This window comes from Cibotium barometz, chromosome 61, assembly GCF_041138505.1.
Source record: "Cibotium barometz isolate CiBa-2024 chromosome 61, ASM4113850v1, whole genome shotgun sequence".
In the NCBI taxonomy this organism is placed as follows: Eukaryota; Viridiplantae; Streptophyta; class Polypodiopsida; order Cyatheales; family Cibotiaceae; genus Cibotium; species Cibotium barometz.
Genome location: NC_141106.1, coordinates 31,257,567 through 31,270,062, shown reverse-complemented (window position 1 = coordinate 31,270,062; position 12,496 = coordinate 31,257,567). Strand labels below are relative to the sequence as shown.

Below are 12,496 nucleotides of genomic sequence, written 5' to 3'. Positions count from 1 at the left end.
CTCATACAGAGGAATGCTCTTCTCTCATGATAAAGCCAGAATCATATCAACACTTGCACCTTTAATGGCTCAACCTGAGTTACACAAGGACATAACGAACTACATAAACTATGACTGTCAGGACTCGCAAGTTTCCAAACAGCCCTCGTTAAGAATTGTGAGGGCCAAGTGTGCCACTGTATGCATTGGGTAGTTTTGAAAAAGCTGAGACCCAAACAAAGGATGAAAGCGAATGGGAATATGAAACAGATACAGGATCTGAAGCTGAAACAATAACCGAAACACCCATGGTTCCTTTGGAAGTCTCTATCATGGTATGGTTGGACTTCCCTATCGGCAATGATGTTCAGCGCGCGTTGATTTTGACCCTTGAGCAAGTCATAACATCATGACAATAGACACTTGGGTATCATTAGGACAACCTAACCTCACCCCGACAAGCAATAGTCTTGCAAAAGGAACCAATGAACAAAACATTGAAGTTCCAGGTTACTTTAGATACACTACTCGAACAATCGATATGGAATTTACATTTCATGTCACCCTAGATTCCCTTGAGTATGATGTCATCCTTGGCGGACCTTGGATAAGTGAATCATTGTATTCATTAGATGAATCCATGCAAACAATCACCTTGAACACTCCTACATGCAATGTACAATTGTCGGGAGGAAGAAACCTTATAGGAGCCGGAACTTCCAACATATCTTACTGAAAAGATCCCTAGGATTTTGGTTGGATTGGAAATTGCAAATGAAATCACCACAGCTCAAGCACAGCTTTATCCAACACAAGAACACAATCTCATGACCCTAGAGCTATGGGATTTGTTAGGTCAACCAGCACTCACGGCCCATCCTGAAAGGATTACCTTTACATTTGAACATGCCATGTGGGGTACTTTGAACATACAATGTATATTGAAACTAACCCCCTCACTTGCAAGTTTTTTGTGGTTGAGTATGTGTTGGAAGTAGATTTACTCTTGGGGCATAAATGGACTATTGCTGCCCAAGCACCACTGTGCTTTGCTAGCGATAGAGTCATCATGATGGTCAACGACAAAAAGTTGACAGTACCATATTGCGAGGAAGAAGATCCAACTTTAATGGATATCTATGATGCTGAACGCAAAAGGATACAAGCCTCTTCCACAAAAGCCCCTCTACCTACACAATGACCTACCATCTGCATCAACAACCAACTCCGATAAAGCCTCTACTCCATCAACCCCATCCTCACCTATGAAGTTCGATGCCAAAGCCTTGCAATCAGCAGCTATTCCTGAAGAATTTCCTAGAGCCAACCATCTATCTCTAATAGGGAACTCAAAGGAAAGGCCCCGGATCCTATACATCTTCATCGACAAACCTCATCAAAGGAGACAACCACATGCTCACACGCCTTGTCATATCGATAGCCACTCAACAAGAGACTCTAACCTCATCATCATCAACAATGCCCATGAGTCTCAAACCTGCAGACAGCCTCTGCACCAACCAAAGTCAAGGAGGGCCCCAAACCTTCCACATCACCCCAAAAGAAAACTCCGCCACGACAACCGCAATTAAGAAATCTTAATAGTATCAAAATGTGGGTGGAAAAGCAACTACTTGTAGCTCAAGGCTACTATAAAGGTGCCAATCAAATATTGGCGCCTCGACAGTCAAAACCTCTTTCTCAATGTAGCACTTGAAAGCCAAGGAAGAAGAAAAGTACTCCACAACACCATCCACAAAAGCATATGCGAGTTCCTCAAAGAACTCCACCAATGCAACAAGTGTGGGTACCAAAAATATTACTGCAAGCACAAGGGTACTACCAAAGAAATACCAAAGCTTGGGTCCCCAAGCGCATCACAAAGTCCCCTAAGCTTGCACAAAGAAGAAAGCCTCAACACCAAGCACATCGCAACCAAATTACAGTGTTCATCAAACATGGATGCCTGTGCATGTACTTCAACAACAAGGATACTATGATGGTAATTCCATCATATGGTTGCCAAAATCGAACAATGTGAAGAAAACCTCACCACCGATTTCAACCCCAACAACTTCACCTTTCGATAAGAATGGAGGCCCAAGAAACAATAAGCAAATCCCTCAACCACTCTCGTGCATCCAGCACTAACACAAGAGCTTGTCTGTTCAAGCAAATAATCAGCAGTCTTCCTTACTGCTTCGACATCATTTCAGCAACAAATTCAAGATCAAATATGGAGACTTAAGAGAACATCAAGAACAAAATAATAATGCTCTTGTCACCCCTCTGGAAATGATAAATGATCCATCCTAAGCATGTGCAAACACAGTTGGTTAATCTCTAGAGTTTCACGTCTACACTTTCACGTCATGACTTTCATGTCTGCAGTTTCACGTCATGACTTTCACGTCTGCTCTTTCACATCATGACTTTCACGTCTGTAATTTTAGGTCATGACTATCACGTCTACTATTTTAGGTCATGACTTTCACGTCTGCTATTTTAGGTCATGACTTTCACATCATGACATTCACATCTGGTCTTTCACGCCTCAATGTTTCACGTCTTAACAGTTCACATGGAGAAAAAAAATCGAGGTCAAAATTTACAAATTCAAGGAGTTCCATCTCAAGGCTTAAGAACCTACACTTTCACGATTTAAGTCTCATCATGGATTAAGCCATGTCACACAATAGCCACTATATATTTGTTAAGCTTATTGCTTACTATTCTTTTGGCTAAATTAATGTAGTAGCCATGGGTATGAATCCATACTCATGCACTGGAGAACATTTTCACCAATGCCTCACCATCAACAACTTCCAGGTACATCTTTGGATGGGGAGGCCATGGTGGGCGGAAGCCTAGTCAATGATACAACCCATCGCCTAGAATTTTCCTTCAAATTACAAACCTCTCCAAACGATGCCACCATCTTCTCACAAATCAATGATCTTCAATTCTTAGTTGAAGATATCCATATTAGCCTTGCAAGTCGGCGTAATTCTTAGCCTTGCAAGTCGGCGTAATTCTTTCAATCCTCACCAACAAGAGTCTATATGACTCAATTCTTAGCCTTGCAAGTCGGCGTAATTCTTTCAATCCTCACCAACAAGTGACTACTTCAACACATAGCAGTTCAATAAGAGTCTATATGACTCAATTCTTGGAACTTCATGTAAATCTGCTTCTAAGAGCACTTAAATATACATAAAAACACAAAAAGCACATGGGCACCATCTCATTCTGATGATTGAGTCTACATTCCTCTCCGGATCCTTCTCTCTCTTCTCTCCCATTATTAACATCTCTTATTGTCCCCAACTGACAAAAATCACATGTAACCTTGCCGATGATTGTCAAAAACAAAGTGAGCAAAAAAAAAGGCTCACACAAATATAAAAATGCAATCATTCGCAAAAACCCTCCACCTCGTTAGGAATTCCCAATACACCATTAACCTCTTCATTCATTAACTAGCTTTTCTTATTCCTTTCTGGAAGAACAAAAGACCATTGAACGTCATTCAACATCAAAGCCATTGACAAAGCTTGTTCATTCTCCCCACACAAAGGTCTTTATCAACATGATCACGAGGACGCGATTGTCATCACTCAGGAAAGGGGGAATGTTAATCCCATTCTAGGATTAACAAGAGCCCCATTATCTTACATCAAGGAGTCACGGCGGTAGATACACCAGAGGGTTATACATTCAAGATATGAAGCAATAGTGTCCAAAGCTACAACTTGGACGGGCGCCCATAATGGTGTGACGGAGTATTTATAGTGATTTCTGCTTCAAGAGCGTGTGGTAGCAAGTTAGGATGAAGTCCTAAGTGATGTACTTCATGGATGTATTATGAGAATAGTCATTGTAATAGCATTAGGCCTCTTATGAGCCTAAAGTGCCCGGCCGGCCATAGTATAAGTGAGTGTGAACACATATGGCCATGTATATAAGTGAATTTCTCTCATAACACAATATACTCTCCCATTGTGCAATTGAGTCTTGCTCTTGCTAATCGTCTTGCTAATCTCTCCCTAATGCATGCTAGTGAGTGTGTGTGAGTAAAGTGAGGTGAGAGGAGGGACGAGGACCCATAGTGCAATGCGGTGGTGTGACAATGCTCGTGGGGAGACGTGGTGGAATTGCTTCTGAAGGAGTTATAAAGCTTGGAGACCTCGAGGGTTACAAGCTCGGCCATTGGAAAGATCCTCACACGACAGTTGTGGTTCACCAGGTAATCTTTTTTTGGATGTGTTTCAAGGAGGGTTAGGGTGAGCCTTAACACCCCTTGCAAAGATGCGACCAGGCGGAAGCTTCTCCCCCCCCAACAAGAAGTCCATGCATTCTACGAAGAGCAGTCTACTGGAAGAGGAGGAAGTTGGGCGGCTGTTGACGCTGCTCCATAAAGATCCAGTCCCCGTGGAGGACTACAAACAAGAAGTCCATGCATTCTACGAAGAGCAGTCTACTGGAAGAGGAGGAAGTTGGGCGGCTGTTGACGCTACTCCACAAAGATCTAGTCCCCCGTGGTGGAGGACTACAAATTGGGCCTGCAAATCAGGAAGGAAACAACGATCCAGGTGCTCAGCAAGAAGACCATTGCGGTTCAAAAGGTAAACCATCCTTCTTGTTACCCATTAATTTGGTGCATGACTGGCGTATGGTCTACCAGTCCCGTGCCCTAATAGCAATGTGTCATGGCCCTAGGCCACTTTGCGGATGCCCTAAGAAGCTGGGTTAGGGCAAACTGGATTCCCAGGGGTGTTGAAATTGAACGTATTCAGTTCTTGCCAAATAGCTATTATTGCTTTCTATTCAAAGAGGTAGAGATGTCTCTTAACATATTAGGGGCAGGCTAGTGGATGACTAGGAACACCCCACTGTCCCTCTTTCATTAGCATCCTGATTTCTCTCCTAACGGGCCTAAACCATCTAGATTCCTGGTTTGGGTAGATCTCCCTGACCTCCCCCTGCACTTGCATTCGTTGTGGTTAAAGTTTATAGTTGAACCACTAGGGAAACTCCTAGGTCAGCACCCAATTTTCGACATTAATCCCCGATGGCACCCATAAGTGTTGGTCGAAGTTGATCTCAATGCGAAACTCCCTGAAGAAATCATTATTATTGCTGATCACAATCATAACATAGTCCAGCCAGTCTTGTTCAAGAACCTACCTACTGCTTGTTTTCACTGTAAAACAAACAAGGAAACTTTATTAAGGATTGCCCTCTCAAGAACCCCCCTCCTGACCCAAACAGTAAGAAGGCCCAATCAGATGTCCCCCCCCCCCCAAGCTCTAATGGTTTTCAAACGGTCCTGAAAAAGGGAAAAGGTCAAAGACCTCCAGCTACTAGGCCCCGAACCCACATGAGAAACCAGAATAGATTCACACCACTCTTGGTTGATGTAGCCGACCTTACACAACCAGATGAAGACCTTAAGTCATTAGATGATGAGGAGATGGTGCAAGGTACTCAGTCTCAGTATGTCCGGCAGGTTTCAAAAAGAAATAGATCAAATGGATTTCAGGGGAGGAATCCCTGGAGAAACGCCCTTACTCTGGAAGAAGAGAAGCTTCCAAGTCTGGCACTCAAGGACAGTGGAGGAGGTGGCTTAGTTGACTCCCCAATACCTATTCAAGAAGACCCTAGCCTGTCAATAGGAGGGTAGGATTTCCCTCTTAACTGAGAATTGCCTCTTCAGGAATACTCCTCCTCAAAAAGGATAATCTCCAAAGTTAGCCTGAGTGTAGACTCTCCTATTGTTCAGGAGAAAAAGGCGTTAGGGAGAGCTAGCCATATTTCCAAAACCCAAAGAAAATAATGTTTAAATTGATTTTATCCTTCAATATGTAAAAGGGTTAACGGACCCCCTTAAAGCGTCCAAGCTGAAAAATTGGCTCTATAGGAGAAGCTTCAAGTTGACTACATTGGTCTTCAAGAAGTCAAAGTGCTTGGCCAGCTTCTTAAGGCCAATCTTGAGAAAATTTCTCAGGATTTAATATGGTTCTGTTTTAATCATACCGCTGAGAGTGGAGGCACTGCCTTGGGCATCCATAAAAAATGGACGAGTTGCATCAAAGATGTCTTGGTGGACCAATCCAATAGGTGGATAGCAGTGGAAATGGTCGCTGACACTAAATGGTACATGGTATCGTTGTATGCCTCTGGACCTACCAATACCCGACCATCCCTATGGCATTCCCTCCTCCAACTTCATCTTCCTATTATTCTTATAGGGGACTTTAATATGATGGAGTATAAGCAAGACAGGCTTCTGGGATTGGGGCTCACCCTAAAGGGATCTAAACGTAAACATTGGCTTGCCTGTAAAGGGTTTCATGATCTTATTGATTTTGCCACAAGTGCAGATTTTACGTGGTCCAATGGGAGATCTGACTCCTTTCTAAGAAAGGCAAGGTTGGACAAATGTTATCTAAGTGAGCGTATTGCCAAAGTATTTTGCAATACTTTCATAAGAGTGTTAGATTCTACTCAAATATCAGATCATAAGCCTATTCTGATTTCTCTTGACACCGCTGACTCTCATCCTAAGGTTGGCTAGTTCCATGCGGACCCTACCTTGTTCCACTTACCCTTGATTCAATCAAGAAGGGATTCAAAAGATACTCCATGAGTTGTTCCTTTTGCAACATTCCCGACAAAGGCATGGTCCCAAGCTATTGGGTCCACTCAAAAGTTTCTCAGGGAGGCTAAAATGCGGAGGCATAGTCATAGAGCAACAAGAAAGAAAGAAGCTCTGTAGGAACTCCAAAGGGTGGAGAAGGAAGTAAATAAGGGAAATTTGTCTAGTCAATCCAAATATCTAGAATTGAAAGCAGCTTTAAAAAGGGAAGAGGACATAGAATTGAAAGCAGCTTTAAAAAGGGAAGAGGACATAGAATTCAATGAACTGCAGCTCTTTCTTAGAGAATGGTGGGCAGGGAAAGGTGGGCAGGGAAAGGAGATAGGCCTAACAAGCAAACCTTTAATTACTTAAAGAAAAAGAAGGTTTGCTTGTTAGGCCTATCTCCTTTCCCTGCCCACCATTCTCTTTCTTAGAGAATGGTGGGCAGGGAAAGGAGATAGGCCTAACAAGCAAACCTTTAATTACTTAAAGAAAAAGAAGGAGAAGGATGCGGTCCCAATGCTTAGGGACAAAAATTAAAAATTGATGAATCTACAGTGGAAAACCTTGCTATTGTTCACTCTTACTATGGTGACATATTCAGTTCACAGATTATAAGCTCCCTAGAGAAGCAGAGAGCATGTGTAGAAATTGCCCTATGTAGAAAAAAAAACAGTTCCTTCTTCCTTACCTGCAATGTTGGAAAATGATCTCAGTCTAGGAGAATTAGAAAACACCATTGACTCCTTGAAAAATTGGAAAAGCCATGGTCTCGACGAACTTCCAAATGAGTTTTTAAACAGCCCCTCTCCTTCTACTTTCTGTTGGTCTAGAGAGAATCTCTATCTTTTGGGGCTCTCCTAGGGGTTGTTAATGAAGGAGTCATTAAACTCATTCATAAGCAAGGGAGTAAAGAAACGATTAGTAACTGGAGGCCGATCACTATGCTGTCCTCGCATATTAAATTTTCGTAAAAGCCCTTGCCATTCGGCTGTCAAATAACCTCAACTTATGGATCAAAAATGAACAAAAAGGTTTTGTTAAGGGTAGATACATTCTTGATGCAATCATTGCACTTTGGGAAGGAATTGAACATGCTTAGAACACCAACCAGGATTTTATTTGTTTCAAAAGTGACTTTGACAAAGCCTATGATAGGCTCGAATGGGATTTTATTTTGCAGTCTATGTAGGATATGGGAATTGGCCCAAGGCCTAAGGTTCATTAAGGCTGTTCACACTCTCTTTGGGAATGCCTCAACAAGGGTGTGGCAGTAAATGGAGTATTGTCTCCCTCATTCCCATTGAAGAAATCAAGGTTGCCCTCCTGCCCCCCTTCTTTTTGCAATAGCTGCTGATGCTTTGGCCTGGTTAGTAGAAAAGGAGATGCATGCGGATAGTTTGAGAGGAATTAAAATTCCAAGCATCTCCAATGAATTATGCTTACAGCAATTTGCAGATGACACCAACAACAGTTTGATTCACAATGACCCGATGTCTATTGTAACTTTTTGGAAATGCCTTAACACTTTTTGCATTGCGTCTGGTTCTGTCATTAATCATGCCAAAACTGGAATCAAAACCCTGTTAAAGGACCCTCCCCAATGGTTGATTGATCACGGGTGTCAATGTATTCAGGAAGGAGTAATATTCAGACTCCTGGGGATGCCGATGGGATTTGGAGTTAGTAATACTGTGATGCTGATGGTTAAGATTGAAGAACTAAATATGCTGCTGGTAGACAAAATGGATGATGTGGACAAAGATACGGCGGAGGTCATTAAGGAAACCGAAGTAGAATCGGTTCACAGAAAAAAGAAATTATTGCTACAATCTCCCGGGATGAGGAACTGTCTAGGTATATCCTGGACATCATAGAGCTGCAAGCTACACTCTGAGTTTTAAGAAATGAGTTAACCTTCTCATTGTAAAAAGCTTTTTGGTTCTTTGTAATACTGTTTACTTTTTTACTTTAATATAATTTCTAGCTTTTAAAAAAAATATATTGAATATATGTCTAGTGAATAAGCACCCAAAATGTTTTGGGATTCGTTAATTAATTAGAGAGGTAAATGCTAGAAAATTAAGTTATTCGACCTTACAAATTTGAGTCCCCTCTCACTATTTCCAAATATGCACCCTAGGAAATTAGAAATTTTATAAAAGATTGAAAGGAGTACTTTATTTTTAGAAACTAGTTGGCAAGTGTTTATTTTTAGAAACGAGTTGTCACCTGCCAGGATAATGTTCGATGCCAAATTTGTCCATGACTAGGTTTAAGTAATAATTGCCGGTAGGGGTGGTAGTTGGAAAGGGGAGGCGAAGAAGCGGGCGATGGTGTGGACGAGGGTGAGGAGGCCAGGTGTGACGGAGAACGTCAAGCTTTTCAACCTTAATTATAAGTGTTCCTATTAAATAGGCAGATGAAGTCGGCCTTGGTTATAGACTGAAAATAAAAGTAGTTTTTTTCCAGACATACTGAATATATGTCTAGTGAATATATACAAGTGAGGCTTCACAAATGCTCATGGACGCAGAAGCATTGGGTAGCCAACCATTCCTGTGAAGGGACAATGATCGTGCCATTGGGATGCTACTTCATCGTTGTGACTCTTTCAACAGAGGGAAGCTGGAGGGAAAACGATGCGCATTGCAAGCACCAAAAGCCTGAGGGTGAAGCACGGATTAGGCATCTTAGTAGAGATGGCAGCCTCCGTGTGAAAGGGGGCTTAACCTTGGTCGTGTGCGTCATCTAGACGGCGCACTAAGGGCGCCGTGTGCAGGTATGTGTGCCCACCTCCTCATATTCGTGACTTCACCGCAGCAGCAAAGGATTCTTCGAGTGTCTTCAAAGTTGTGTATGCAAGCCCTCTTTATAAAGGCCTTTTGCCTTCGTTATCATTTCGTTCTGCAGATTGTATCGTTTTAACTCCGAGCTGCTTGCAAGGCGAATTCAGCTCAATACACATTAAATTAGGGTTTCTGGAAGGTAATTGGCTTAATCCTCAGTTAAATTTGGGGTTTTGGATGAATGTAGGGTCTTTGGCAGGCTTGGCTTGGTGCGGAGTGCCTATCTCAAGGGCTTAATTAAAGACTTTATTAATACACACAGAAAAAGTAGGGTTTTTGGAAAGCTCCGATTGATGCATGGAGCCTTGCTCCAGAATTTAGCCTAAAGCTTTGGTTAATACACATATTAATCAGGGTTTATGATCCATTTATAAACCCTCTTAATAAGGTTTCTGCGTTGACCTTTGCTTATGTAAAAGGGCAGGAATGCCACCATTTGGGTCAAACCATTTGCTACATACTTTCATGTACGAGCAAGTCTGTTAGTAAGCTCCAATCTGGCCAGGCCTTTCCTGGCATTTTCTTGACAACAGATAGAGCGGTTTATGCGTGCAAGATCAGTGGGCGTCTGTGTGGCTACCTCTTTGGTGTACCAGTATGTGTACAAGTCTGTTAGTAAGCTCCAATCTGGCCAGGCCTTTCCTGGCATTTTCTTGACAACAGATAGAGCGGTTTATGCGTGCAAGATCAGTGGGCGTCTGTGTGGCTACCTCTTTGGTGTACCAGTATGTGTACATCTTAGATGTCTTGCACAGAGACAAGTAATCATGCATGTATGCCTAAATTCATACTAGAGCTGTAGATGCAAGCTCAGCAGGCATACCTGTATATTATGCATGTGTTTTTTTTTTTATAGTGTGTGTAGATGTATACTCTCTCTCTCTCTCTCTCTCTCTTTATCTCTTTCCCTCCTCTTCCCCACCCCTTTTTCGTGTGCCCAGATGTGTCTCAATACATGTCTACATACCCACTGACATGCACATGGTCGTGTGTGTGTGTGTGTGAGAGAGAGAGAGAGTTCTATTAACTTCTGTAAAAGGCCAAAATGACCTATGAGACTGAAAAGCATACATAAAGATTATCTAGGTTTTACACGAATGTCTCATCCGTAGAAGAAAAAAACATCAAACTAAACCATAAGAGTCCTAGGATTCACAGTAGGAGATGTGTTTCCCATGACTAGAAATGGACAAATTGAGGTTTGGGTTGAAAATCCTTGGATGAGGGCTTTTCCATCATGGAAAACGGCCCATTTGTTTTCTTGACATGCTGACCAAACTTTCGCGAGTTCGGTGCCTTTTTGCTTCAGCTGTGCTGGGGTGAGCTCATCTGTCATCCCCATTTTGGTACGGTTCAAGTGCTTGAACTATTTAAGGATATCCACTTTGCTGGATTAGAAACAACTGCTCCCAGTGACTCTGGTATAAACACATGGCACTGTGAGAGGGAGCCTTGCAACGATCAGCTTATTTTGATACCATCCTTGGCCAGTACAGATCTGATGGCTGAAAGGATGTTTGGCCTTTATGATGGGAGTCTGCCATGGCATCAGAGAGCATCCTGGATCTGCATGTGGCAGAGGGAGGATCCTGATGCTCGGCGAGAGAGAGAGAGAGAGAGAGAGAGAGAGAGAGAGAGAGAGAGAGTTAATCTTATTATTTCTTTTCAACAGTTAAGCATTTGTGAAGGTTTGATTCATGGAGGGGCTAAGCAATGGAGACAATGCTCATGTAGAAACAAGTGACAGCTTGGCTAAAACGATGGAGATAAAGATTAAGACTTTGGACTCTCAAGTGTACACGTGCAACGTGGATCAAAATGTATGTTCATGGTGCCTTACGTAGAGTGAACTATAAGTTGATGCCTCAGCACATGTTTACTGTTATATCTAGCTTAATTTGTTAGATCTATTTTAAAGGTTTTATCTCGCTATATTAATGCTATGCTTTTTTTTTTTTCAGGTATCGGTCCCTGCCTTGAAGGAACTTATTGCAACATTGACAGGTGTACCTGCTGAAAGCCAGTGCCTGATTTGCAGAGGGAAGGTGCTGAAAGATGATCATGATTTGTCGGCCTACAGTATCCTTGACTCCAAAGATACGTCCTGCAGGAATGTAGTGCATGATGCTGAGTGTGTATGCGATAGGGTATTCTTCGAGGTCTATACTCTTCCCTGGCCTCCCTTGTTAGACATCATCCCCTACTTGCTGGCTTCCTATTTTGTGTCCTATTTTAGCCTCTAGGACTGACCATGTTAGTCAGAGGGAGGCACTTTATCTCCAGTCGGCTGCCTTCATGTAGGTGTATATATAGCTGGCATGCCTCCCTCATTACTCACTGCTTGCTTAGCCTTGTTTGCTGTAGTCCCTCACATACGAGGTTTTCTCCCCTTTTGCTCGGGACATGTATTCCTTTTGATGATGATATTGAGAGCAGGTTCTCACCTGTGTTTCCTCTCTCTCTCTCTCTCTCTCTCTCTCTCTCTCTCTCTCTCTCCTGTGTTTCCACTTTCCCTTCTTCCGCTGCACATTCTATCATGGTATCAAAGCGCCGGTGATCATCAGTGTTGGATACTCCCTCCTCTCCCTCTTGCGTTTTTGTGTTTTCAGCAAGGTGGACAGATTTGCGTTTTTTTCTCAGAAGTGTTGCTGGCTGCCTGCCTCTTCCAGGCGTTTCTTCTCAGCAGCCCGTGGTCCTTCTTCATTAGTTTGACCTTTGAGAACACCTTTTTTCTGCACTGTTTTTAGGGCACCAGCACATAGTTTGCTATGTTTTTCTATAGGTGGCTGTCTACAACAGTTCTCTGCATTCATACCCCCCTTGTAGTGCTAGTCGCCTGTTTTGTATAGGCCAGCAGCAGCATATTTGCTGCGTTTTTTCTTCTACAGGTTTTTGATGCTGATTTGCTGATATGAGGCTCGGGTGTACCTATTTCTTCTGCGTTTCCAGATTCTGCCCTTTCTACTGCCCTAAATACGTCTGCGTTTTCAGATTTGCAGCCATGGTTGTTGCGTTTTTCTGAATTGAT

The 12,496-nt window shown here is 42.6% G+C and overlaps 1 protein-coding gene across 1 annotated transcript in view; it reads left to right on the top strand.

Annotated features, from left to right (window-relative positions):
• Positions 1 to 9,117: 9,117 nt before the first annotated feature.
• The window catches only part of LOC147604755 (uncharacterized), a 40,672-nt gene continuing 37,293 nt past the window's right edge, over positions 9,118 to 12,496 (top strand). The window contains exons 1-4 of the mRNA XM_086794515.1: positions 9,118 to 9,401; positions 9,533 to 9,607; positions 11,141 to 11,288; positions 11,430 to 11,547. Of these exons, the coding sequence (XP_086650641.1) occupies positions 11,166 to 11,288; positions 11,430 to 11,547 (241 nt within the window). The 5' untranslated portion in view covers positions 9,118 to 9,401; positions 9,533 to 9,607; positions 11,141 to 11,165. The remainder of the gene's footprint in view (positions 9,402 to 9,532; positions 9,608 to 11,140; positions 11,289 to 11,429; positions 11,548 to 12,496) is intronic.